General features: G+C 47.7%; 1 protein-coding gene across 1 annotated transcript; it reads right to left on the minus strand.

Moving 5' to 3' along the window:
- Window positions 1–21,141, minus strand: SMO (smoothened, frizzled class receptor). Its single transcript, XM_046021532.1, has 12 exons — window positions 20,800–21,141; window positions 7,961–8,166; window positions 7,021–7,230; window positions 6,564–6,736; window positions 5,994–6,213; window positions 5,768–5,891; window positions 4,450–4,542; window positions 3,907–4,015; window positions 2,939–3,124; window positions 2,354–2,502; window positions 1,737–1,871; window positions 1–1,498 (listed from the first exon to the last, which is right to left on the minus strand). Exons 1-12 carry the CDS (start codon window positions 21,131–21,133, stop codon window positions 1,065–1,067), a joined length of 2,373 nt encoding a protein of 790 aa, XP_045877488.1. The 5' UTR covers window positions 21,134–21,141; the 3' UTR covers window positions 1–1,064.
- Window positions 21,142–27,085: the final 5,944 nt, after the last annotated feature.

A 27,085-nucleotide genomic window follows, 5' to 3' on the forward strand; every position in this document is an offset into this window, starting at 1 on the left:
TTTATACAAAAACCTTTTATTTACTGTTTGTATTCCTTCTCCCCATCCCTATCCCCGATCTGGAACCCAGCCAGCTCCTACAGCTTCCTGCTGTCTGGTTCTTGACACTGGGACCTTGGGGACAGAGTTAGAGGTTATAAGAGGAGGGAATCTCCTCACCCACCAGTTGTGGAAGTTGAAGGAAGCTTTCCTGCCTGGCTGAAGCTCCAGCAGCCTCCCAGGGTAGCCCCTCAAGTCAGAGGACCGATCCCCCACCGGATGGATGGGAGGGAGATAACATGTGTCTCTCAGGGGCCCAAAGGCTCCTACAGCACGCCCGGGCTCCATAGCTGAACCAATCTCTCACCTGGAGATGGAGCCTGGCATCAAAGGGAAGGGGGCTGGGGGAGGGGTGGAGCATGCAGAAGTTCTGGGTCTTAATCAACAAACGGGAAACAGGAAGAGGTTGGCCTGGTTGAACTGAAAAGGCAAAGGGGGAAGGAGGCTGCAGGAGCCCACAGGATGGGTTACTGGCCTGGGGTCGGGCCAACTGGACACCTGTGAAGAGATGTTATAGCCCGTAGGAGAATGGGCGCTTCCAGGTCCACAATCACCTGGAAGGAGGAGAAGGGAGCCCTGTCCCCACTTAGACCAAAGGCTCGTGACCCAAGAAACACATCTGGTCTGAGAGGGTCAGAAAAGGGCAGCCAGCACTTGTCTCTCAGGCATGGGCTTGGCTGCCTCATTGGCAACCACAGCCCACTCTGGGTGGTGTCGCCCCCGTCTACCGTTACTGTCCCCCCCTCCAACAGATGGATATTGCCAGCCAGACTCCAACTGGCGGGGTAGAAACAAGGACCCCAAGCTCCAGGGCCCTTCCCTGGATGAGGCCTACCCATGGAGATGTCAGAGCCCTTTCCCACAGTCCCATCGCCATCAGCCAGACAGAGAGAAACCTCCTGGGAGGGCACTGCACCCTCAGGTTCTCCAGAAGACAAGATCCTGGGGAAGCACTCTCGGGGAGGATGAAGAATCTCAGAATGGTCTCTGCTCCTCTTTGCTAGCCCAGGTCCCACACTCCGGGCTCAGAAGTCTGAATCTGCATCCATGAGCTCGGCCTCCATCAGGTTGGTGCGGGAGTGAATGGGCCCTAGCCCCTGCCGGCAGCCCTGAGCCCAGGCTGTGGAAACTGGGGCACTGGGCAGAAATGGATCCTGCAGGGGACCGGGCTCTGGGCAGAAAGGGTTGGAGACCAGGGTCCAGGCTCTCTGTCGGCAGGATTCCCCAGCTCCCCAGGCCCCTGCAGCCACCAAGCACTTCTGCCGGGGCAGCTGAGGCAGGCGAGGAACAGCGCTGGCAGCAGGGGCAGGGGCGGGGGGGCGAAGTTCAGGGGGTGGTGCCAGTGGGCACACCTCCTTCTTCCTCTTCCTCCGCTTCTTCTTCCGGCCCAGGCGCTTCTCTAGCTCTGGGGAGATCTCCGCCTCAACCAGCCACAGGTTGGCTTTCTCCTCCGGGGGCACTGACAGCAGGAGAGTACAGGAGCTTGGGATGCCGGCTCCGTCCATATCACCTGCTCTCAGACCCCTATTTTTGAGCTCTGAGACCCACAACTCTAGGTCTCTAGTGCCTCAGCCCCGCACTCTAGACCCACCAGGGCCTTCCTTTCTCCTCCCCTCTGGCAGCTGCTGGTGCTCTAGTCCCAAGAACCCCCAACCTCCATGCCCCCCACCTTCCTACAGAAGCCTGACTCCTTGTACCTGGAGTTGCCACAGGGGTGACAGACACATCCTGGGGCAGTATGGCTCCTCTCCGAGCCACCATTTTCGTGACATGCTGGGCCCAGGCAGAGGACACATCGGCGGAGGGCTCATTGAGGTCAAAGGCCAAACCCGCTGTGGGGATAGAAGGAAAGGCTAAGCATCATGACTGCCTTGGATGATGGCTCCTCCCTTATCTTCTCCCAGCAGCCCCCTCCCCATCCACCAAGCCCAGAAAGCCCACACAGATGATCATAGTCATCTACCCAGTCCTAGTCTGAAGAGTGGGGTTTTACTAGAGCCCAGGAGCCCAGTTCCTGGAACCCTCACTTACTCTAGCCCAGGAAGAGCAACTGGAGAAGACAGAAGAAGGGAGAGGAGATGAGTCCTTTTGAAACCAAAGTACCAACAAGCAGACCCAAGGGCTGAAGCAGAGGGCAGCATAGCCAGGGAGGGAAGGGGGATTGGAGAGAGTTGAGTGTGTAAGAAGAGGCTGGGGTGCTTTATTCCTCCCAGACTTCCAGACAGCCCACGTGTCCACACCAGCACAGGGAGACGGGGACCAGGTACTATGGGTGTTGAGGGGCTCCAGCGGAGGAAAGGGGCCCGAAGCTCACCCACAGGCCCATCGTGGGAGACAGTGTGCATGCTGAAGGAGAGCTCCTGGCCTGGGTTCTGGAGCAGCTCACGCCGCTTGGAGAAGGCCTTGGCAATCATTTTGCTCTTCTTGATGCGTTTGGGCTCATCATCACTTTGCCCAGTCAACCTGAGAGCAGAAGGGGTTGGGGAGGGAAAGTAGAGGAGCAGCCACTTTCCACCAAATCTTGTGAAAGACCAGTGAAGCCATCCCCTCCAGGGAAGCAGCCTCCAGAGGGCCCCAAGTGCCTCGAGGACTCTGCCAGGAAGTGGGGATAGAATTCAGGGCTCCTGTATGCCCAGGACTCAAACCACTCCGATCATTCCACTCTTAGAAGATGCTGGCCACTGGCTCAACACACAATCCGTTCTCCCAAGGACAGGAGGTGTCACCAGGGGGCAGTGCTGAGCCACAGAGAAGGCAGCTTCAGGCAGCCCGGTGCAGACCCTTAGAAAACCGGCCTGCCCCAGACTGCCAGGACACCAGGGAGCCCATATCGTCTATCCGTGGGGACACCAAGCCTGAGAGAGTAAGGCCACAAGAACCAGCTGCCTCCTGACCCCACCTGCACCAGGTGCGCCTCCAGATGAGCAGCGTGGCCTTGGTCCAGACCCAGGTGCTCATGGCAATGCCGGTTCCAAACATGGCAAACAGGTTGATCTTCTCCACCAGGAGGCTAGGGCGATTCTTGATTTCACAATCGGGGATGGGCTTCTTGGTGGGTAGTCCGATGGTCACGTTGGCCTGGCACCTATGGCGGGGGGGCGGGCAGCAGATAGTGAGGCTTTCTGGGTCTCCTGAGTGGTACCCACACAATCAATCCAAAGACTTCAGAAAGAACTAAGCCCCTCAGCCACGATTCACCACCCTGGGTGCCCGTTAGTCACTTGGGACATTTGAGTTACTTTTAATAACTGCTAGTGTCTGGGTCACCCCAGACAATTAAGTCAAATCTCTGGGGGAGGACCAGGCATCAGTGTGGTTTAAAGACTGGAAGCTGGAGCCTTTACGGAAGAGCCGGAGGCAGCCAGGACAGGGACTGGTGTCCATTTTAATGAGACCCGTAACTGTCCTTCCCGCCATCAGCAAGTGTTTCTGCGGGTGAGCTGCCTTACTCTCAGAGTCATCTCATGGGGACACAAAAAAAGCACAGACAAAGCTGCCAAGCATTAACAGGTTGTTAACCTATCATGGAGAGGTAACCACTTCTGTGCAGGACTCTGTAATAGGCTCTGTGAGAGTATGTGAGAATTAGAGCGGCCAACACAGAGTTGTCGCCGTTACAGACACACTAGCCAGACGGTGGCTCGTGCAGAGAAGAGGGCAGAGCTGAGCCAGGGAAGGAATGTCATCTGCTGTGTTCGCAGATTACAGAGCAAATGACATCTTGGGTGCCCAGAGCGAGACAGGCAGTTTTACCTGCCATGGGAGGCAGGAACCTGGGGCTGAGGGGCAAGAAGGGCAGGGTCCACAGTCCTGGCTCTAGCTCCTATGGCGGCTGCCCCTCCAATGAGCCCCCAGCCCCACACTCACAGCACATAGTCCCGGAAGCTCCGCTCCCACTCAGCCTGGTTGAAGAAGTCGTAGAAATGGCAGCTGAAGGTGATGAGCACAAAGCCGAAGGCCAGGAAGCCAAAAATCCCTGCGGAGGGCCAGAGTGGGACAGAGTATTACCAATCCCAGGTGCAGGGGCGGCAGTGGGGACCAGGTATTTGCACCACTCGGGCCTGAAAGATAGCTGGGTCTGGGGTGAATCCAGGGCAGGCTCAGTTTGCTGTGTTCTCCAAAATAAGGCCCGAAGGGCACTTGAGCCAAGTGTGGAACAGGGGGCACGAGGAAGCAGTCCTGCGTGAACTTGAATTCTTCTGTCCAAAAAGGTCCCTTTGAGCTACTACCACCATCACCCCCCTCCACACATGCGTATGCCCCAAAGCCTTGTCTTGTTCCCCAGGCTGCTAACTTGCACCACTGACACTGCATCCCCCCAGACCCTGTCCTGCAGGTCCCACAGCCCCAGGAGGGTACAGCGTTGGACTGGCCAGCATCTCAGGCCAACGGCCCTGGGGGTCCACTCACCCAGGCGCAGCATAGTCTCGTTGATCTTGCTGGCAGCCTTCTCACTCAGCAACCCGGGATGGTTGCTCTTGATGGAAAACAGAGTCATGACTCCTGAACATAAGAGAGACCCCAGGCATGAGTGGGGGCAAGGCCACTCTCTCCCGGGAGGTTTGGGTACGGCAAGGAGTCCCCAGTCTGATTACTGCTATGATGTAAAGCTTGGGGAACTGGAGACCCTGGAGAAAGGAAGCACAGTTGGTGGGAGATGGGTTGTGTACTGGAAAGACCAGGGCAGAGTCCAGGACAGACAGACAACAAGGGAGAGGAAGGGCCTGGGTCCTGCTCCAGCCATCCGTAAGCAAGGCAGCCAGGTCAAAGCTGTGCTGATGGAAAAGGCACAGAAAGAGACGCGAGAACAGCGCTAGCCAACAGAAACATAACGTCAGCCGCATACAGAATCTCAATCCGTCCAGCAGCCACAGGAAAGAAGTAAACAGATTGCAAGTAGCGCTGATTTCCATACGTTTCATAAGCAGTATGTCATTGTTTATTGAATTAACATCTCAACATGGAACCCATAGAACAAACTATTAGTGAGATGGTTTGCTTTCTCCGTGCGAGGTATTTGCAATACAGCGCGGATTTCATACTCAGGACACAGCTCAGGCTGGACGAGTTTCAGTACATGTGGCTGATGGCGACCATAGAGGACGGCAGATACAAAACATGCATCAGAGGCCCAGAGACGGCCAGCAAGAGGTGGGCTGAACAGAAGAAAGCTGACGGCACAGGGGGAGGAAGCTGAAGATTACCAAGAAAACGCAACATGAGCAAGCTAAGAAGAGAGGGAGGCTCACTGCGGAGGTGGCGGCTTCAGAGGGGAAATGAGGGAACAGTGAATCTGTGTGTGTTGTGGAAACTTTGTGGGTAGGGAATGGATGAAGAGCCAGGCTCCAAGAGGGGGAGAGCAGATAGAAATTCGGGGTGCACACACACGACCGAAGGCCCTGAGCTGGTGAATAGGGACAGGGCAGGCTCTTTAGCACATGAGGGCAGCTGCCCCCAGGGACCCAGCTCAGGATCTGTTCCACAGGCTGTGAGCCCTGGCCCCTGGGCCTGGAGTAAAGGGTTGCATTTCCCTGGCCAGACACCAAGGGCCATGACACTATGTCTGCCTCAAGTGGGCACCTTCTACGTAGCACTGAGGCCCTGGGTGAGCTGACAGAGGTCCTACTGCGAAGGCCCAGAACGGGCAGCTCCTCTCTCCTACTTCCACCCAGCAGGTGCCTGGAGGATTTTGTCACCCAGCTGGCACTGGCCCCGGACGCTCACTCACCTCGAATGAGGAAGTAACCTCCCACAATGAGCACCAGGCCAATCGGGGCCAGGACGAAGCCGGCCCGGTATCGGTAGTTCTTGTAGCCAACGAAACAGATGCCGCTCACAGAGTCCCCATCCACCTGAGGCAGGAAGGGGTGGGTGGATGGGACAGAGTGGCTCACTGGGCCCCCTTACCCAAGCCCACTCCACTCACGTCCCCAGCCCCCTACCAGTCACTGTACCTGGGCCACGGCAAGGATCGCCACGGTGAGGACAAAGGGGAGTGACCACGTGAGCAGGTGGAAATAGGAGGTCTTGCCAGAGAGAGGCTGGTAGGTGGTGCCCAGGGCTTTGAAGGAGGTGTGCCAGGCATAGGTGAGGACCACAAACCAGACAACACCAGCCATCAGGGCGTAGTACACGATGACAAAGATGATGACGCAGGACAGGGTCTCGTTGGAGCTGTGCGGAATGTGACATGTCTCTTGGGGAGGTCATTCTGTACTCTCTTCATCAGCTCTCTGCACCCTGTCCCCCCGGACCCTTGGCTTCTCAGGTCTGGAGGTTCCTTATGAGTCAGGGCTTGGAGACAGGACCCAGGGAGATTCGAAGAGGGTGGGGAAGATGCCCCTTGGAGTAGATGCAAACCATCACAGCCCATTCCAGAACCTGCTGGAATCTTTGGGCACTCTGGGCAGAGCTGAATCCAACACTAAAATCTCACTTTCAAGCCCAACCTGTCCCTTTTGCAGGAAACACACATTCCAGCCTTCTGCCCCTCACCCTCACTTCTGGGTCCCCAAGACACCTACGTGGGCTCCCCAAGCCTCATGGTGCCATCTGCCCGGCAGACGATCTCCCGGCGGGCGCCGTCCATGAACTGGGCCAGCCAGCCAATGCTCCCCACAAAGAAACAGGCATTGACATAGAAGAGAATGACAGCAGGGTAGCGATTCGAATTCCGCCAGTCAGCCACAAATGTGGCCTGGAAGAGAGAAGTGAGGGGCCGCTCTATGAGGTCAGGATGATTCTGCTGCCACACACGCCCTGGTCTGAACACCAGGCCCCTCCTTTCCAGACCCTTCCCTGGGGGCCCAATCAGGTCACTGCCTCCCCACTTCCCTCTGCCCCCGCAGCCCAGCCGATCGACAATCCAACTCCTTCCCACTTTATGGGCTGCGCATTCTAGGCCCCCTTTCCCCTGACCATTCTCCCCACCATCCCCGTCCAGTCCTGCAACCCTACCCCCACCCCCCCACCGCCACTGACCAGGGTGAAGAGTGTGCAGAGGCCCGTGACTGCCCCGAAGGTGGCGATGTAGCTGTGCATGTCGTGGTGCTCGGCCTCGGTGAACAGCGGGTTCTGGCACTGGATCCCACAGCCCTCCACGTCCTCGTACCAGCTCTTGGGGTTGTCAGTCCGAACCAACGGAGCCTCGCACTGGCCCGAGCTGTTGAACTTGATGTTCTGCATCTCATTCTGGCACAAGGGAAGGGGAGAAGGCAGTGCAAAAGGGAGCAGGGGGCCCTCTGGTTGAACACGAGGCCTCGGGGTAGCATGGCGGACTGCCGGAGAGCACAAGCTGGAGACAGCCTTCCAGCTTCTGAATCCCAGTGCGGCCGCTCAGTGACAAATGCTATCAATAGTCTGGAGCAAATTATTTGACCCATTACCTCAGTTTCCCCAGCTATAAGAGAGCTGTTGCTACTTCATGGTGTGAGGTAAGGATTAAATGAAGAAATAGATGTAAACGGCTCATATGGTATTTGGCAGGTAGTGAGTATAATAACCAGTATTATTACCAATATCACTGTTGCTATCATTACTTATGAGCTCTCCTTTACAGCCAGAAGGAGATCACCCTCCTGTCTCTGGGTCTCTAGTTATTGTATGTGTACTTACCATCGTTCCCTAAATACATGATAACCCTCTTGGAGAAGGCGTTCCTGTCATCCATGATGCCCGAAACCCCCCAACACCTAGTAGAGTGGGTGCTCCAAAAATATTTGTTGAACACAGTTAACTTTTATAAGTAAGCAGATAATCCCTAAGAGGCCCAGCCAGTGAGCGTCAGTCTGGGTACGTGGCTCCTGGACCCCATGGCTACAGATTTGGGGTCTCTCAGCAGGGAAGGCTGGGGAGCTCCCCTGTCCCTGCCTCCTGTGGGGGCCCTGCCCTAAGCCTGGGGCTTGCCCCTCAAAGCACTCACCGGGCAGCCCTCGGGGAAGCGGTCAGGGGTGCAGCGCAGGAAGTCAGGCCAGCCGCGCTCCCGCTCCACGATGGCACAGGGCCCTCGGGTGGCCTGGCAGAGGGTACGGCTGGGCAGCTCCACCCGGTCATTCTCGCATTTGGGCATGTACACAGCACACAGCAGGGGCTGGATCACTGCCCAGCAGCGGGGAGCATTCCGGAGGCCTGTAGGGAGGCAACAGTATGGATACGTTGCAGTAAAAGCCCTCCGCGTGCCGAATCCCAGCCACAGCTGCTCCCAGGCTGAAGGCAAGTCTCTGGGCCACAACACTAGCAGCTGCCAGGCACGGTGTCTCCCAACAGGGCATTTGGGCAGCACGATTCTTGGTGCTGCAAGACTGTCCGGCAGAGTGCAGGGCCTTTAGCCTCCCTACACTCCTGCCACTAAATGCCAGCAGAACCCCGAAGTCATGATGACAACCCCCAAATGCCCCTCTTTCTTGCCCTTACTCCAGGGTTGGTGACTGGAAGAGGCCTGAAAGGGAGCTTCTGGGATACTGGTAACATTCCATTTCTCGATCTGGCATCGGTTACATGTGTGTGCTTGCCCCGTGGAAAGCAAGCCTGTGATCCGTGCACTCTTCTCTATGTATCTGGTAATTCAATTTAAGTTTTTAAAAAGCAGCCTCCATTTCCAAATGCCCTGCCAGGGAGTATTAGTGCCTCTGGCTGAGAACCCCAAGTTGACTTGCCTTTTACCTTCTCAGGGGCATTCTTAAAACCTTCTACAGGTCTCTTCCAGGGGAAGGGGAGGTGGTGGGACCCACCCCACGCAGGGCTCATGCACCAGAACCAGATGTGGCCCCTCGCCCAGATCCCAGGATCCTTGTTCCTCTTACCGAGCTGAGGTGAAACAGAGAACAGGTGGAAGCTTAAGAAGAGGTAGTCAGGGAGTCCTCCAAAGCTGGAGGAGGAAACAGGAAATCAGATGGAGAAAAACAGAGGAAGCTCTGTCCAGTGCAGAGGGAGGAAACGTGTTGTCAGCAAGACAGAAACAGGTAGAGGTCTCCTGGCACCCCTGTCCCAACCAGGCCTCTCCCCTGCTCCCCAGTGGCTAGGCCCACTCAGCATTCTGCCCCCACTGCCCCTCCCAAGTCATTCCCTGCTTCAGAACACCTGCTGCCCACAGGAAGTTGTGTTAGGAGAAGCTTCTAAGAATGTTAGACCAAAGTGGGTGACATCCACATTGCCAGGCTGGAGGTGACAGGGCAGGTATCTGCCCTTTTGGGGAGGAAAGCAATACAGTAGAGGGATACAGGGCATGGAAACTACAATGAACCTCCCTGGGTCCAAGCTTTGGCTCTACCATCTCCCAGCTGTGTGACCTTGGGCAAATTACTTTATCTCTGGCCTCAATTTCTTCATCTGTGAAAAGGGGATAACAGAGTTACCTCACGGGAATGTGAAGAATTAGATAATGTATTGAATGTGTTTAGCATGGTACCCGTCAGACAGGAGGCACTCAGGAAATACCAGCTGTTATTTCTCATTGGCGATCTCTGACCACTCACAGCTCGCACTACCCTAAAAGCTATTCCCAGGGCACAGAGCAAGTTCCTGGGTGGGTCAGTAGGTTAGGCATCTCCCTTCAGCTCATGTCATGATCCCAGAGCTCCCTGCTCAGTGGAGAGCCTGTTTCTCCCTCTGCCTGCTGCTCCCCCTGCTTGTGCGCTCTCTCTCTCTCTCTCTCTCTCTCTAACAAATAGATAAAATCTTTATCTATTTGTGGCTTTAACCCACTGAGCCACCCAGGTGCCCCCCAAAATGTATTCCTGAGGAGCAGCAAGCAGTGGATTAATAAAAGCATTGTGTTCTTTTTCAGCTTTTTGTAATATCTGCAGTAATCAACTTCTGAAAATGTGGAATTTTGTTGTTTTTCTTTTTTTCTTATTTTAAATATTGTTTTGTACCTTAAAAATAAACTCCCCAAGATAATTAAAGAAATATTAAAATATTAAAAATATTTAAAGAATAAAAATTTTTAAAAAATATTTAAAGAATTAAAAATATTAAAATTTTTAATTTTAAATTAAAATTAAATTAAATTAAATTAAATTAAATTAAATTAAAATTAAAATTAAAATTTTAATTTTAAATTAAAATTTAAAAATATTAAAAGAACTAATTAAAAGAAAAAATATTAAAAGAACTATCTAGGGAAAAAATAATTTGGATCCTTACCCCATTTCTTACATAAAAATAAATTCCAGATGAATCAAAATGACTACATGAGTTTTAAATATTAAAGTACCAGAGGAAAAGATGGGAAATGGTTTTTAAAATCTTGAAGTAGAGAAGGCTTTCTGATGTATGACACAAAACTCAGAAGCCATAAAATAGAAGATTTTAAAAGACTTCAGAAGAATAGATAAATTCAGTAAAGTAAAAAATAAAATCATAAGAAAAGCAGCACACTGAGAAAATGTATTTTGGATCCATATCACAGGTAAGGAGCTAATTTCCTTATGTACATGAAGCTCTTCCACATCAGAAAGAAATTCATAATCCTAAAGAAAAATGGGCAAAGACAACGATAAAATCCAAATGGCCCTTAAACACATAAAGAGACATTCAATCTCATTTTTTTAAAGATTTTAGTTATTGGGGCGCCTGGGTGGCTCAGTGGGTTAAAGCCTTTGCCTTCGGCTCAGGTCATGATCCCAGGGTCCTGGGATCGAGCCCCGCATCAGACTCTCTGCTTGGCAGGGAGCCTGCCTCCCCCTCTCTCTCTGTGCCTGCCTCTCTGCCTACTTGTGATTTCTGTCTGCCAAATAAATAAATAAAATCTTAAAAAAAAAAAAAGGATTTTAGTTATTTGAGAGAAAAAAACATGAGAGAGAAAGAGCACAAGCAGTGGAGTGAGAGAAACAGGCTGCCATGGAGCAGGGAGCTGATGGGAGACTCGATCCCAGGACGCTGAGATCATGACCTGAGCCGAAGGCAGATGCCCAACCAACTGAGCTACCCAAGTGCCCCCATCTCACTCTTAATAAACTAAATGTGAAATAAAGCTACAATGAGATTCAATTTTTTAACTTACAGAGTGATAAAGATGAAAACATTTGAAAACGTTGTATTGACAAGAACGTGGGTGGAACTGGCATTCACGTATATTTTTAGTAAGAACAGAAATTAATAAATACATGTCGAGACTATTTGGCATTATCTATCAAAATTTTGTACTTGCAATCCCACTTGACACGTTTACAAAGATAATACATAAGATTATTCATTGCAGCATTGTTTGTAACAGAAGAGTAGAAACGGCATGAATGCATAGCCATCAATAGGAGACCGACTACATAAAATATCATGAATCAATATAATAGGACACCATGCAAGGTTGAACTCTCTGCACTGAAATCTAACTATCTCCAATGCATCTAGTTAAATGGATATGGCTGAGTGAGAACAGCCTAAAGAGCAGGCTACAACTGCTCTTTATTGGAGGAAAAAGACTCAGGACACATCTACATTTATACATATGTTGGATATCTCTAAAAGGACACACAAAAACCAGTACTGGTGATTGCCTCTAGGTAGCTGGAACCAAAAGTGGAGGGATTTAACTTGCGTTACTTTTGATTTTTGTATGTGTGCTTACTACCAATTTTTAGAAGTAATTAGGCTTAAAAAAATATGCAAATGACTGAGATGGGGGAATCTCCCTAGAGAAGGGAACAAAATTGTAGACATGAAGAAAGGGGACATCAACTTTATCTGTATTGTTTTATTTCTTTGATTTTATTAAAATATGAAACAAAAAGAAAAAAATAAAGACAAGTGTTCTATTAGTCTTAGCATTTTTCTATATTCATAGACTTCTTAAATATTTGCCACGATTTCAACTTTTTTTTAAAAAGATTTTATTTATTTATTTATTTGAGAGACAGCGAGTGAATGAGAGAGAGAGAGAGCGCAAGTCAGCACACAAGCCAGGGGAAGAGACTGAGGGAGAAATGGACTCTCCACTGAGCAGGGAGCCTGACACAGGGCTCGATCCCAGGACCCTGGGACCACGACCCTAGCTGAAGGCAGAGGCTTAACCCAACTGAGCCACCGAGGTGCCCCACGATTTCAACTTTTTTTTTCTTTAAAGATTTTATTTATTTATTTGACAAAGAGAGATCACAAGTAGGTAGATAGGCAGGCAGAGAGAGAGAGAGGAGAAAGCAGGCTCCCTGCCAAGCAGAGCCCAATGCAGGACTCGATCCCAGGACCCTGAGATCATGACCTGAGCCAAAGGCAGATGCCTAACCGATTGAGCCACCCTGGGGCGCTCCCACAGTTGAAACTTTAAAAATAACTTTTTGTGAGGTTCAGATGATCAGTCAAGTTGAAAACCATTGTTCTGAGATTGGCTTAACATTAGGAAAATCAATCAATGCAATTACCACATTAACAGATTAAAGAAGAAAAAAATATCATATGATCATATCAGTAGATGTAGTAGTTGATAGAGTCCAACATGCAACCATGATAAAAAGAGGAATAGGCAAATTAGGAATAAAAGAACACTTCCTTAATCTGATAAAATGTAACTACAGGCACCTATGCCAAACATCATTCGTAATAGTGAGGGATGGAAAAACTTTAGAATACAGAAACACAGTCAGAGATAAGGGATGTTGCTACTTTTACCACTTGTATTTAACTATATACTGGGTTTCTTAAGTAGTACATTAAGGCAAAAAAGATTAAAAGATATAAACCTTGAAAAGGGAGACACAAAACTCATTCACAAATGGGATGGCTATGTGTGTAGAATAAATTTAGCTAGTTTACTGGATTCAAAATCAATTGTATTTCTAAATGTCAGCAACAAACAGAAAATGAAATGTGAAGGGGACTATAATAGTATTTTTTAAATGAAGTATTTAGGACTATATCTAACAAATTACATTGGGACGCTGCAAAAAAATTTAAAAAATTGTGAAAATCAAAGATCTAAATAGAAATATACAATGAAATGATTGGAAAGCTCAATATTGTAAAGGTGTCTTTTTTTTTCAAATTAGTCTGTATATTCAATATAATACCCACCAAAACCACCACCAACTATTTTTACATTAAAACAGAAAGGGTCAAGAATGGCCAAACTCTATTAGATACCACTGTACCATAAATACTGTAAGTGTTATAAGAACAGTGGTAGGCGCTGGGGTGACGCAGTCGGTTAAGTGTCCAACTCTTGGTTTTGGCTTCGGTCATGATTTCATGGTGGTGAGACTGAGCCCGGCGAGGGGCTCCGCACTCACCACAGAGTCCCTGAGACTCCCGCTTTCCCTCTTCCTCTATCCTCCCACTTGTGCTCTTTCTCTCTCTCAAATAAATAAATCTTTAAAAAAAAAAAAAAAAAAGAACAGTGAAGGTCCTTGGTTTGGAACTCAGAAAGGATTCTTGGGGCGCCTGGTGACTCAGTGGGTTAAGCCTCTGCCTTTGGCTCGGGTCATGATCTCAGGGTCCTGGGATCGAGCCCTGAATCGGGTTCTCTGTTCAGTGGGGAGACTGCTTCCTCCTCTCTCTTTGCCTGCTTCTCTGACTACTTGTGATCTCTCTCTCTGTTAAATAAATAAAATCTTAAAAAAAAAAAAAAAAGAAGAAGAAAGGATTCTTATAGAGAATTAAGGGGCCCATGAACTTGGATGGGAAAAAAATTAGATGTAACAGAAATTTAGCCTTACCTTCAATTATGGATAGAAGCCACATACTATAGTAATGTTATCAGTACTTGTGTTTTTGTCACAAATGCACATTTTTGTTACAGATACCTCAAAATATTATTACTGTTCATCTCCACTTTGACATTATGATGAATATATTAAACTCACAGTACATCTTACTTAGTGTATTAATAAAGAAGCACATAGGGGCGCCTGGGTGGCTCAGTGGGTTAAGCCTTTGCCTTTGGCTCAGGTCATGGTCCCAGGGTCCTGGGATCAAGCCTCCCCATCGGGCTTTCTTCTCAGCAAGGAGCCTGCTTCCCCCTCTCTCTCTGCCTGCCTCTCTGCCTACTTGTGATCTCTCTTTCTCTGTAAAATAAATAAATAAAAAACCTTAAAAAAAAAAAAAAGAAGCACATGTATTTTAGATCACAAAATTGTTTTAATATAGTTGATATTTATATTTCAATGTAATTCTTTTCCTTTGTAATCTTTTTTTTAAAAGATTTTATTTATTTATTTGACAGAGAGATAGAGAGAGAGCACAAGTAAGCAGAGTGGCAGGCAGAGGGAGAGAGAAACCGGCTCTCTGCTGAGCAGGGAGCCCAATGTGGGGCTTGATCCCAGGACCCTGGGATCGTGACCTAAGCCAAAGGCAGCTGCGTAAACCAACTGAGCCATCCAGGCGCCCAATTAATTTCCTTTGTAATCTTACATGCTCCTTTTTAATCCTATGTGTTTTACCTTATAAATGTAGAAATATTATATTGAGAATGGGCCAATAGTTGTACCAGACTGCCAAAGAGGTTCATAGCCCAAAGAAGGTAAAAGATGTTGCTATAAAGATATGATAATTTAAAAAAAAAAAGATATGACAATTAAGATGGTACATATTAGCAACAGATAGACAAAATAGAGCCATGGAACAGAGTAAAGATCCCAGAAACAAACAGATATTTGGACACCTAATTTACGGCAGAGCAGTGGAGAAAGGATGTTCTTTTTAACAAATGATGTTGAGACAACATGTATGAAACTAGTGAATTACATGTCTAAATTGAAAGGAGAATCTAAAAAGTTTTGAGAAGAAAATATAAGAGAAAGAGCTTATGACTTTGTGTTATGAAAGGACTTTTTTAAAGGTTCATTTAATTATTTGAGAGGTGTGTGTGTGTATGAGCAGGGGTGGGAGGGGCAGAGGGAAAGACAGAAGGGAAGCGGACTCTCTGCTGAGCAGGGAACCCCATGCGGGGCAACTTCAGGATCCTGAGACCAGGACCTGAGCCAAAACCATGAGTAGGATGCTTAACCGACTGAGCCACCCAAGCACCCCATGAAAAGACTTTTTAAAATAAGACAATAAGCAGTAATCATAAAAAGTTTCATAAATGACTACCTAAAAGCGCAGAACTTCTGTTTAACAGAAGACACAAAGAGAATGAAAAGGCAAGCCACAGAAAATATTTTCAATGCACACAACCAATAAAGGACTCATACCCAGCATAAATAAAGAACACTTACAAATCTTATGAAAATGACAGCCCTATAGAAAAATGGGCCAAAGATGTGAACAGACATTTCATAATAGCAAAAATCCAAATGGCCAGTAAACATTTGAAATGGTGCTTCATCTTACTGGTTATCAGGGAAATGCAAACTAAAACCAAAAAACATACCACGATATACCCACCAGATTGTTAAGAATGTAAAAGGCTGACTAGACAACACCAAGGATCAGGAGTCACGTGGAGCAATGGTGACTCTTCCGTGGGATTAATGGAGAACCTAAGTTGGTACAACCACTTTGGAGAACTGTTTTGTATTCCCCACTAAAGGTGAAGGTTATGCATGCCCTATTGTCTGGTAATCCCATTCCTCTGAGTAGGTGCCTAGGGAAATTTGACCCAAGTGCACCAGGATGTACATAGAAGAATACTTTTGGCAATGGTATTCACAATGGCCAAAAATTTAAGAGGCAACTTAAATGTTTAACAACAACAAGATGGATTAGTAGATTGTGATATATTCTACAGTGGAATACTGTTTGGCAATAAAAAAAAATTAAGTTGCAATAACACAGATGAAATTTACAAAAGAATGTATAACAAAACTAGCCAGACATAAAAGACAAAAGAAAATATGTATCATGATTTGCTGAAAACTCTAAAACATTCAAAACCGAAATATACTGTTTAGGGATTCCAAAACTAGATGAAAAACTATAGAGGAAAAAGGAATTGATAATCAAAAACATTAGGGTAGTGGTTGCTTCTAGAAAAAATGTGACTGAAAAGAAAGGGGAGCTTCTGGCAGCCCACGATGGTCTAGTTCTTGACTCAGGTGTCCCTTTTTAAATTATTTGTTATTTAGTACCTCTGCATTTTATACACTTTCTGTATACATACAGCATCTCACAATTAAAAAATTAAAAATCTCGAAGCACCTGGCTGGCTCAGTGAGAGGAGTGTGCAACTCTTGATCTCAGGATTGTGGGTTCGAGCCCCATGTTGGGTGTAGAGATCACTTAAAAATAAAATCTTTGAAAATAAATCAATTAAAAAGTGAAAAATCTAAAGCAAAAATGAAAACTTACGGATGAAAATACAGATGCTTTTCTGTATTTTCATACCTTCTATATATAGATCTATAGATCTATAAATATATGTATATATATCTTAACTGATTCTCCTTGTCAGCCAGGTTTGGGAATAGCTCTAGGGAAATTCTTTCTGCTCTACCCCTGCAAACAACCCACCATCACCAACATCTCTCCTCTCATCACCTCAACCAGATGTCTAAGAGGAAAAGAGAAATTCCGTCCAGCTTCTCTGGCTCTCTTCTCCTGGCTTCCCCGGCTGGGCAGCAGGGCCACACATTACTGGGCACACACAGCACAGCAGTGGTCGAAGAGGCTACGTGCTGGCTGTCAGGGACCTATTTCCCTCACCGGCCGCAGGTCTCTGCTTCCTTCCCTCATTTAACAAGCCAGATTTGGCCCAAGGTGGACCGTGGCCTGTATATTATGTTTGTCTGGTCAGCTTGGAATGCCTGTGAAGAGACATTTCAAGCTATAATGGGGAAAGATGCTGAGTGCCTGAAGAAGCCCAAGTCCAGAGAGTCAAAAGATATAGGAGGGGGGGGCGCCTGGGTGGCTCAGTGGTTTAAGCCGCTGCCTTCGGCTCAGGTCATGATCTCAGGGTCCTGGGATCGAGTCCCGCATCGGGCTCTCTGCTCAGCAGGGAGCCTGCTTCCCTCTCACTCTCTCTGCCTACTTGTGATCTCTCTCTGTCAAATAAATAAATAAAATCTTAAAAAAAAAAAAAAAAGATATAGGAGGGAACTGAGTTCTCTACAGATCTAGAAAATAGTCCAGCCTGCGCTATAAACTTCCTCGCTCAATGGCGTACTTCCAAAGGCTCTAGGCTGAGGAAGCACACAGCGGCTGCTCTCTTCGGCAACACCTATTACAGATCTGCCAGTAATCTCCACAGAGATGTCCACAGAGCACCTCTAATTCACATGGCCCAAATGACACCACGCTTTTTTCCTAAACCTACTTCTCCTCCAGGATTCCCAGCTTAGTGAAAGGGGATGATACCACCTTCCTCGCAAGCCTGAAACCTAGGTCCTCTTGCTCACTCATCCCTTCATCCAACTTCTCAGCAAGGCCCATTGGTTCTAGCTCTGAAAGGCTGGGATCGGTCTACTTCCTTCAGCCATATCCATCATCTCTGGATGATGGACCCCCACCTCCATCATGACCACCATCAACTCTCACCTGAACTATTTCAACCATCTCCTAGACAATCAACCAGGCTCCAGGCCCTCCCTCCTCCCATGGCTTCTTCACACAATACTCAGAGAGTATCTAAAAGAGAGAAATTCAAAGAGAGTTTCTAAAATGCAAATTTGATTACATCTCTCCTTCACTCAAGAGCTTTCAGTGGCTCCTTATTATCTCCTGGATAACATCCAAACTTCTCAATATGGGGTATGAATCCCTTTGCTTTCTAACTCTCAAGGTGTGATCGCTTATCATTCTATCCCTCAAATGCTTCGATCCAGCTCTGCTAAAATTCTTGCCCTCTTTTATTTATTTTTTTAAAGATTTTATTTATTTATTTGACAGAGAGAGAGATCACAAGTAGACAGAGAGGCAGGCAGAGAGAGAGAGAGAAGCAGGTTCCCAACTGAGCAGAGAGCCCAATGCAGGGCTTGATCCCAGGACCCTGAGATCATAACCTGAGCCCAAGGCTGAGGCTTAACCCACTGAGTCACCTAGGCACACTCTTGCACTCTTTTAAAAGTACCAATCCCAATCACCTCCTCACCTTTGCACACTGTCTCCTCTTCCTATTCCTTCCCAATCCAACCTTGCCTTGGCTCAAGTAATTTCTACCTATTTCTCAGGTCATAGGTTTAAGGTCAGTTCCTCTGGAGGTCTTCCCTTGTTCCCCAAAATTCTTTGTGTTTCTTCAGCACCCTACTCTGTCACAATACCTCTCACAGGAACTACTAAAGCTGTTTGTCTGTTTTCTCCTTGATGGTGGGGAACATGTCTGTACTCCTTGTCTTTATACACCCCAGAACCTGATCCATGCTGACATGACAATGCAGCCTCATTTAATGAATGAGTGGATGGCTGTGTACTCAGAACTCTGAGGCTTAAAACAAACAAACAAACAAAAAAAGTGAAGAACAAGGATCTACCTTCAAAAGTTTACAGGTGAAGACAACTTAGTTCATCTTCATTCTTCACCCACAAAAACACCTCCAAGAGCCAGGTTACACTGACCATTCAGACACGGTCAAATGAAGACCTCTCACACAGGACGGGACAAATTTCTCACCAGAGGCTCCCGGCCAAAGGCCCGTCTGTGATTCTTAACACTTGGATCTGACTTCTCCTACCCACCACTGACCCAGCTTGCACCACCATCTGCTTCTGACCCCACTGCCGGGAATACCTAACAGAAAGACCCAAAGCAGACCCTGCCCCACCAGAGGCCCAGCTAGTAAGGATCGAAACCGCACAGCCAGCAGATGGTTCTAACTCCTGAACGTTCCTGCCAAATCTACTTCTACCTGTTCAGCAGCTGCTCTCAGGAGTATGGACTGGAAAGAGGTCCAGACCTATCTCCTTGATTTGATGGTAACTACAGAAGGGCAGCATCACACATGCATTTAACTTAGGAGAATTCAAGCACGGGGCCCCTGCAAAATAAATAAGGACAGAGAGGTGGGGAGATGGGATGTGAAGATTCTCTCAGTGTGACCAACTCAGAACTGGATGAGCTCCTTGTGCTAAGAGACCTGATTTTCCATTCGACTGGCTCCTAAATGCAGGCTTTCTTTCAGGTAATGCTCAAAGAAGCCTGCTTCTACCTTTTTTTTTTTTTTAAAGATTTTATTTATTTATTTGACAGAGAGAGAGACATCACAAGTAGGCAGAGCAGCAGGCAGAGAGAGAGAGGGGGAAGCAGTTTCCCTGCTGAGCAGAGAGCCTGATGCGGGGCTTGATCCCAGGACCCTGAGATCATGACCTGAGCTGAAGGCAGAGGCTTAACCCACTGATCCACCCAGGTGCCCCTGCTTCTACCTTTCTTTTGTGTTCCTTTTTTATTCCTTCAGTCTTCTGCTCTTTTGCATGTATGTAACTTGAAAGACTAAAATTATATTTTCTAGGTATGTCCCTTCTCATAGATTATACATTCCTATACGTTACACATTTCTAGAAACATATTACCATAAAAGGAGTGCAGAGGCAAACTTACGTAGAACTTATGGTAATTTACGAATTTTTCAAAGCTACCATTGATTATACATGGCTTCTGCCTACATGCCGACTTTAGAACCTGATACCCAGTAAGGATGTAGCTCCACGGTAAGTACCATCTTCCAAGTACCATCTTCCAAGTACAGTCTTCCAAGTTTCTCATCTGGCATCTGCCAGACAATGATATCAGGCCAGGAATGACATGACTTTGTCCAACATCCAGCAATGACTCTGAGAACTCTAGTGGCCAAGCTGACAATGACAGGCAGCCTACATATGTTCCCTCCTTCAGGACCATCATCAGCCCCCAGGGCAGAACTGAGATGTAGGGCCCCCAAAGCCTGCCCAAAGAAGGAGGTTGCCAAACTGGCTCCTGACTTTTGATTTTCTGTTTCAATGACAGTTTTGGAATTACACTGACTAGAAGCAAGGGATGACAAGACCAGTTCTCTTCCCCAGGCCCTTCAGGCCCCCAGCCCAAAAGAGTGACAAGTGGGGAGAGAATCCACTCCGCACTGCTAAGGAAGCATTTGTTTGGGTTCACTCTGCAGTTCTGCGGGTTGGCCATAATCCTACCCTGAGGTGAGCGCTCTGGGACTTCAGACCACTTTGAAAGTTTCCACAGGCTCTCAACATCCCAGACTTAAGTGTCCTTCCGCAGCCTGACCCACCTGAGGATCCAAACTTCCAAAGAATACACAAATATTATCCTTAGAATAGTCTCATTCCTTCACAACCTCAGAAAAAGATCAGAGTCCCCATTTTTCAGATGAGGAAACAGTGAAATCTCCTGTAAAAACAGGACAAGATCACAGTTCTCTGGACTTCCTGTCTCCCAAAACAAGATTTCTAGAAATTTCTGGTTAACTTTTAATTACTCGACACTCAGTTCTTTCCCCCCACCCTGTCCCTCAGTCCCTAAATCTTCTACTCCATCTTTCCTTTTTTCCTCTCCAACTTGATTTCCCGGTCGGTTTCTTTTCCAAGATCTAAACACCGCCTTGAATCCCCAAGGACCCCGCTTCCAGAGCGGCACTTAGGTGGGGAGCAGCTCCATTTCTTTAAAAACGTCCTTTCCCGTGGCTCTGAGCCCCCTCCTCATGCACCCCCGCCCCCCAATCCTTGGCGCACCCACCCTGCTCCGGCCTTTTGTGACCGGCTGCCTCCACTGCCTCGCCCTCCCTCCTCCTCACCGAGGGTCCCATCCTGCTTACAGCCGACACCCAAGTTTCAGACTATGTTCCTCCAACTCTCCCGGGTGCAGCTCCCGCCCTCGCCGAGGCTCAGGCCCGAGCCTATTCTTTGCAAGAGTCCCGCATCCCACCACGGCAGCCCCGGCTCCAGCTCCCGCGCGCTTACCGGACCAGAGCACGAGCTTGCCGTGCGCTTCTTCCTGGGAGTCCGAGTCCCCGGCCAGCAGCGTGGAGGTGGCCCCGTAGGGCAGCGCCGAGCCCAGGCACACGTTGTAGCGCAGCGGCTCGCAGGGGGCTGCGCGGCCGCAGTGGCTCAGCAGGGGCGGAGGGCCGGTTACTGCCGCGCTCCTTCTCGCGCTCCCGCCCGCGCTCCGCGGCCCAGGCCCAGTCGCGTTCCCGCTCAAGGCCGCCCCCCGGCCCGGGCCCCCCAGCAGCGGCAGCAGCAGCAGCAGCCCCGGGAGCAGAATCTCCGGCCCCCGTGCGAGGCGGGCAGCGGCCATGGCCAAACCCGCCAACTCAGCAGAAGCCCCGGCGCCCCCGCCCGCTCCCCGGAGCCCCCCGGCCACACACGCAACCCCTGGGGTCGCGGATATGGCTCAGGCGACCTGTGCGCCCCGCAGGTCCGGTGCCGGGCCCCCTCGGACGCTCAGCGCGCCGCGGGCCCTCGGCGCCCAACTTCGCAAACTTTGGACCCCGGGGCCCATGTTGGGCGGCTGAGGCTCCGGCCGGGTGCACAACTCTCTACTCTTTCTCCGGGCAATCCAAACTGTCTTCAGCCCCGGGAGCCCCTTGGGCCCCCAATCTCCAGCCCCATTCCCTCTTCCACCATTAAAACTACCTCCCGGCCCTGCGATGGAGGCCAGGAGTGGGGCGGCGGTGGCGGGGACTCGCTCCCTGGCTTCCCCTCTGCGCCAGCCCGCGGCCCAGCCGCCCCCTTCGCCCGAGCGCGCCGCAGCCCCCTGACTTCTCCCACCGACTCCCGGCTCCTTTGTTGCTCTAGCTCGCTCGGCTCTCTGGAATGCACGGGCCTCGCTGAGCCAAGCCCGGCCCCACCTCCGCCACGGCTTGGGGAGGGACTGGCAGAGGGAGGGAAGAGGAGGGGAGGCGATGCGAGAGAGGAGGAGCGCGAGCTTCACTGTCCCGGGCGCCCAGAGGGGCCCGGGCCAGGGGGCTCTAGTGACCCCGTTCCGCGCCCTAGGGCAAGAGATGGGAGGAAACCGTGGCCGGGAGCTGCAACCAGACTCAGCGGGCACCTTGATCGGCCTGAGGATCGTTCGACTTGGTCCTCTGCTGGGAATAGACTTTTCTGGTTTAGGATGGGGGAGACGGGGATGCCTGAAGTCAGCAGAAGACTTTACTACATCCTTGCCCGGTCCCCCAACTCGCCAGTTCTGTTTTGGGTTAGATCTTTCCACTTGTCCCGGGGCCCCATGGAAGAGAACCAGGGTTTGGTGGACTCGCTTGTCTCAATCCTTCCAACTCAGGACGGGTGTGAGAGATGAACTCAAGAGTCACTCGGGGCAGCTGCCCGGCTGCTGTTACCTGTGAAAGCAGGTGTCTGAAACCAAATGTACCAACATCAACCTTTACTGCTACAGATGTGTGATGTGTGAACCGTGGTTTCCAACGACTGACCCCGCCATGTCTTTGGTTACGTTCAAAGGAAGCCATTCCATTTTTTATGGCCCTTGCTGCTCATATGCTCGTGGAGGAAGTTTCTGCTGCTCTCCTTCCCTATTTTACTCATTTGGCCTTTCCTCACTCCTTTCCTTGTGGGGCTTTAAGTCACCACACTTGATTTCACCCTGCAAAGCTTACACCTAGGGCCAGGGGTCCCTCCGGGAGAGTGGACTTACATGGAGCAATTTTTCCATGTTGCAACAGGCTGGGATGGTTTCTCCTTTCTCACCCTTACCCTTACCCCTTCAACACAGCTGAAGTAGACAAGTTTTGTTAGGTTTTGGCCATTTAAGAGCAAATTAGCTATTACACTTGAGCTACCGTCCTCAATTAGTAGGTAAGCCCCAGAGACAGAGACACAGAGAGAGTTTCAATTCAATTCAATTTAGTAAGTCTTTCTGAAATCCTGGGATGTCCCCAGCACCATAATAAGCATGATATCCTTGTAGAACTTGAGAACTTGCATTTGACTGTGGAGATGGCCTTGCCCTCAGTAGAGAGTAATATATCATGATAAAGGAGCTAAGTCTTCTCCAGCAGGTCAGGGACCTTGTTCTATTCTCTGTAGTCACAAAGCATCTCATCTAGTGCAGTCAGACATGCATATTAGTCACTCAGTAAAGAAGCTGCCAAAATGAGGTGCACAGTGAGTGTGCAACGGGAATTTCTAGCAGGAAGAGATGGGTGTGCGTAGAAGTGGAGGATGTGGGATTGGAACCCAGCCCTGAAGTGTGAGAAGGAGGAGTTAGAAAAGTAGAGAGGAGCAGAGCTGCCATTACAAGTGCAGGAAACTATGACTTTACCCCAGAGCATAACTGGCCTGGTGATCTGGACACAGTAGAGGATAATGAGGAAGAATGATTGGTAAGAAACCCCAAATGGCATAGAAAGGAAATAAGGTTTAATTCTACTGGCAACAAGGAAACAGTGCAGACCTTTTTTTTAAGATTTTATTTATTTATTAGAGAGAGAGTGAGAGAGAGCATGAGAGGAGAGAAGGTCAGAGGGAGAAGCAGACTCCCCAAATAGCTGGGAGCCCGATGCAGGACTCGATCCGGGGACTCCAGGATCATGACCTGAGCCGAAGGCAGTGGCTTAACCCACTGAACCACCCAGGCACCTCCAATGCAGATTTTTAATTGAAGGGTTGATATGCTTAAGTGTATTAATGACGCAATGTGAGGATGGTCTGAAGGCAAGAAGCTGGAGGCAAAGGACCGTTTTGAGGGAAGTCGCTAGTGATTTATGGAAGAAGCGGGAAGAGACTGTGTCATTAGAGCATCATATTCCTGCTGGAAAAGTAATTTAAAACATTATAACCTACTTTATTAATTTTTTTCTGTGATATAAATGAAATGCTGTTATAACATGTCCAAAGTCTAAGCCACAGAGAAAGTTACCTGGTTACCATGCTGACATTTTGCTTTGTGAACTTTCTTCACTTCTCTTCTGTCTGGTTGTTACTGAGGCAGCTGGGAAGCCCTGAGGGATTTTCTCAGTATTCTGCAAATTTGGACGGACCTACATATGTGCTCGGACAACTCCTTCCTTCTCCACCTAAAAATGTTAGTAATTCATTAGGTATGAAGACTATCATTCCTTGTCTGGGATTTCTTGGCGGGTATGAAGAAGAGCGCGATAGAGCACCTCTACACTGGGGGCAGAAGAGGGTAACTTGAGACGATCCTAAGGTGTTATCTCCTGGCCAGAATGTTCTTTCCTTCGAGAGGAGGGAGAAAATATTCCGATTTCTCAACTCTGTATGTGTGTATATATGTGTAATAGAAGCAGACATAGAAGTATACTTCTGTTCACCAGGCTTCAGCGTTCCTTTCTGGGTATCTTGCTGGCCTAGGCAAGGGGCAGCAGGAGAGCGGACTGAGGAAATTCTCATAGCACTGTCCACAGCCACTGGGCCAGGTTCCCATCAGTGGCAGCTGCAATAAGAGTCATGGTCCCACATTCAAACTTCCTGTGCTGTTCTGCAGAATTAGCAGGAGGTGGAGACTCAGAAATCCTGTGAGACAGCAGGTGTGGGAAAGGAGGAAAAGTATTCAGTGGGGACTTTGGAAGAGAACCTCGTGGCTCCTGAATGGCATTCAGAGTCTTGGACTAAGTTTATCCATCCCCTCCTGCAGGCATATGAAAATTGCCATGGCCGTTAGAGACTCTTCAGTGTTACGTGACACACTCCTGGTCTCTAACCTGGTGGCAGGCTGCAGAGGGCACCTCACCCAATTCCTCAAGAGCATTAACCCCATCTATATGCCATGACACAGTCCTTCGGTCAGGGCCATGAGAAACTCCTATGTTGACAACACATTATAGTACTTGATTGGCTACAAGTGGCTTCTTGATTTCTGAATCATTCTCACCAACCATTTTGGCATTTTGAGGTCACACATTCAATGTTGACTCTTTGGTATCTGTCTCTGGGCCCTCCACTCAAAAAGAATGGACGTGAATGTATCTGTGGAATGTCATGGGTGTCCTTGAGAATTTGGTTGCCTCCTTATGGTTCAGTTGTCATACTGGTCAGAATTTTGAGCCTAATTGTCGCAGTGCTCCATTTTCTTCTTTTTCTAGTGTGTCTTAATTTGCAACTCAGAGCATCAAGTCAGAGAGAAAGGACAATATGGGAAAGGGGCCAGGTAAGCTACCTCCTCTGAGAGGTAGCACAATAGATTTGGAGTTAGAGACCCAAGTTGGGTCTTACTAGCCAAGTCCCTATTTCTTCCTTTCCAAAAAATGAGACATTATCAATTGTGTTCCTATACATGAGCAGTGAACAACCTGAAAAGGAAATTACAATGGCAATTCCATTTATAGAGCACCGAAAAAAATTACATACATAGAAATAAATCTAACCAAGGAGGTAAAAGACTTGTGTACTAAAAACTACACAATATTGCTTGAAGAAATTAAAGAAGACCTAAATTAAATGGAAAGACATTCTGTGTTCATGGATAGGAAGATGTCAATACCATGCAAAGTGGTCTACAGATTCAACAAACACACTCCTTATCAAAATTCCAATAGCCTTTTTCACAGAAATGGAAAAACTGATCTTCAAGTACATAAAGAATTGCAAGGGGCTCTGAATAGCCAAAACAATCTTGAAAAGAACTAATAAATTTGGGAGACTTACATTTCCCAACTTTGAAACTTACTATTCAGTTTCAGTAATTAAAACAGTATGGTACTGACATGAAGACAGCCAATAGAATAGAATAGGGAGCCTAAAAACCAACCCTCACATATATGGCCAACTGATTTTCTACAAGGGTGCCAAAACTATTCAATCAGGAAAGGACAGTTTTTTCAACAAATAGTGATGGGAAAACTGGATATTTATATGCAAAAGAATGAAGCTGTACACTTACCTAACACATGTATAAAATTAACTCAAAATGGATCAAAGCCTATATTTAAGAGCTAAAACTATAAAACTTTCAGAAAAAGACATCAGAGAAAATCTGCATGGCATTGGGTTTGGCACCAATTTCATGGGCTGACACTAAAAGCAGAGGCACTAAAAGAAAACAGATAAATTGGACTTCATCAAAAATGAAGAGCTTTTGTCCATTAAGGGATACTATCAGAAGAGCAAAAACAAACAAGCAACAACCTATAGAATGGGAGAAAATATTTGCAAATCATATTTCTAATAAGGGATTAATATCCAGTATATATAAAGCATTCCTAAGTCTCAACAATAACAACAACAACAACAACAACACAACTTAAAAAGGGGGCAAAGATCCAAACAGATATTTCTCCAAAGAAGATCTACAGATGACCCATAAGCACATGAAAAGATGTTCAACATCATTGGTCATTAGAGAAATGCAAAACCACAATGAGATATTACTTCACAGCTACTATACTAGGATGGCTATTAAAACATACACAGAAAGGTAACAAATGTTGGCAAAAACAGGGAGAAATGGGAACCCTTGTGCATGCTAGTGGGAATGGAAAATGGTGCACCTCATATGGAAAATTTTCATGGTTTTCTCAAAGGCTAAAATAAGAATGGCCATATGACCCAGCAATTCCACTTCTAGGTACATGTCCAAAAGAACTGACACCAGAAAGTCAAACAGATACTTATACAGGAATATTTACAGCAGCATTATTCAGAATAGCCAAAAGATGGAAATAACCCAAGTGTCCATTAACAGATGAATGGATAAACAAAATGTGGTATATGCATGTAATAGAGTATTATTCTGCTATAAAAATGAATAAAATTTTGATGTATGGTATAACATGGATGAACCTTGAAAACTATATGCTGAGTCAAATAAGCCAGACACAAAAGGACAAAGAGTGAATGACTCCACTTATATGAGCCACTTAGGATAGGCAAATTCATAGACACAGAAAGTAGAATATGGTTTACTAGGGACTAAAAAGGGAGGAAAAGGGGGTTATTGCTTAATCGGTACAGAATTTTTATTAGGGATGATGAAAACATTTTGGGTCTAGATCGTGGAAATGATAATACAACATTGTAAATGTATTTAATGCCACTGAAGTATAAACTTACAACGGTTAAAATTTTAACTATTATGTTTATATATATATTATAGCAATTAAAAAAGAAAAGAGAAAAAAGCATATTACTATTTAGCTATAAGGAAACTAATGAGGTTTAATGAGAAGTAGCATGACAAATCTTGGTCCTTATGTGCTTAATAAGTATTGGTTTCATTTCCCTTCTTTCATCTCCAAAATCCTTCTAATGGGGCCATTTCAGTAGTTTCTGG

This window comes from Meles meles, chromosome 10 (genome assembly GCF_922984935.1).
Source record: "Meles meles chromosome 10, mMelMel3.1 paternal haplotype, whole genome shotgun sequence".
Lineage (NCBI taxonomy): Eukaryota > Metazoa > Chordata > Mammalia > Carnivora > Mustelidae > Meles > Meles meles.

Bases quoted from the DNA above. Each gene is read 5' to 3' on its own strand.
- SMO (XM_046021532.1), bottom strand. From the start codon at position 21,133: ATGGCCGCTGCCCGCCTCGCACGGGGGCCGGAGATTCTGCTCCCGGGG. The intron at 4,016-4,449 runs GTGAGTGGACCC...GGCCCTCCGCAG, and splicing joins CGAGACTATGCTGCGCCTGG to GGATTTTTGGCTTCCTGGCC. The intron at 2,503-2,938 runs GTGGGGTCAGGA...TTCTGCTCTCAG, and splicing joins TGGAGGCGCACCTGGTGCAG to GTTGACTGGGCAAAGTGATG.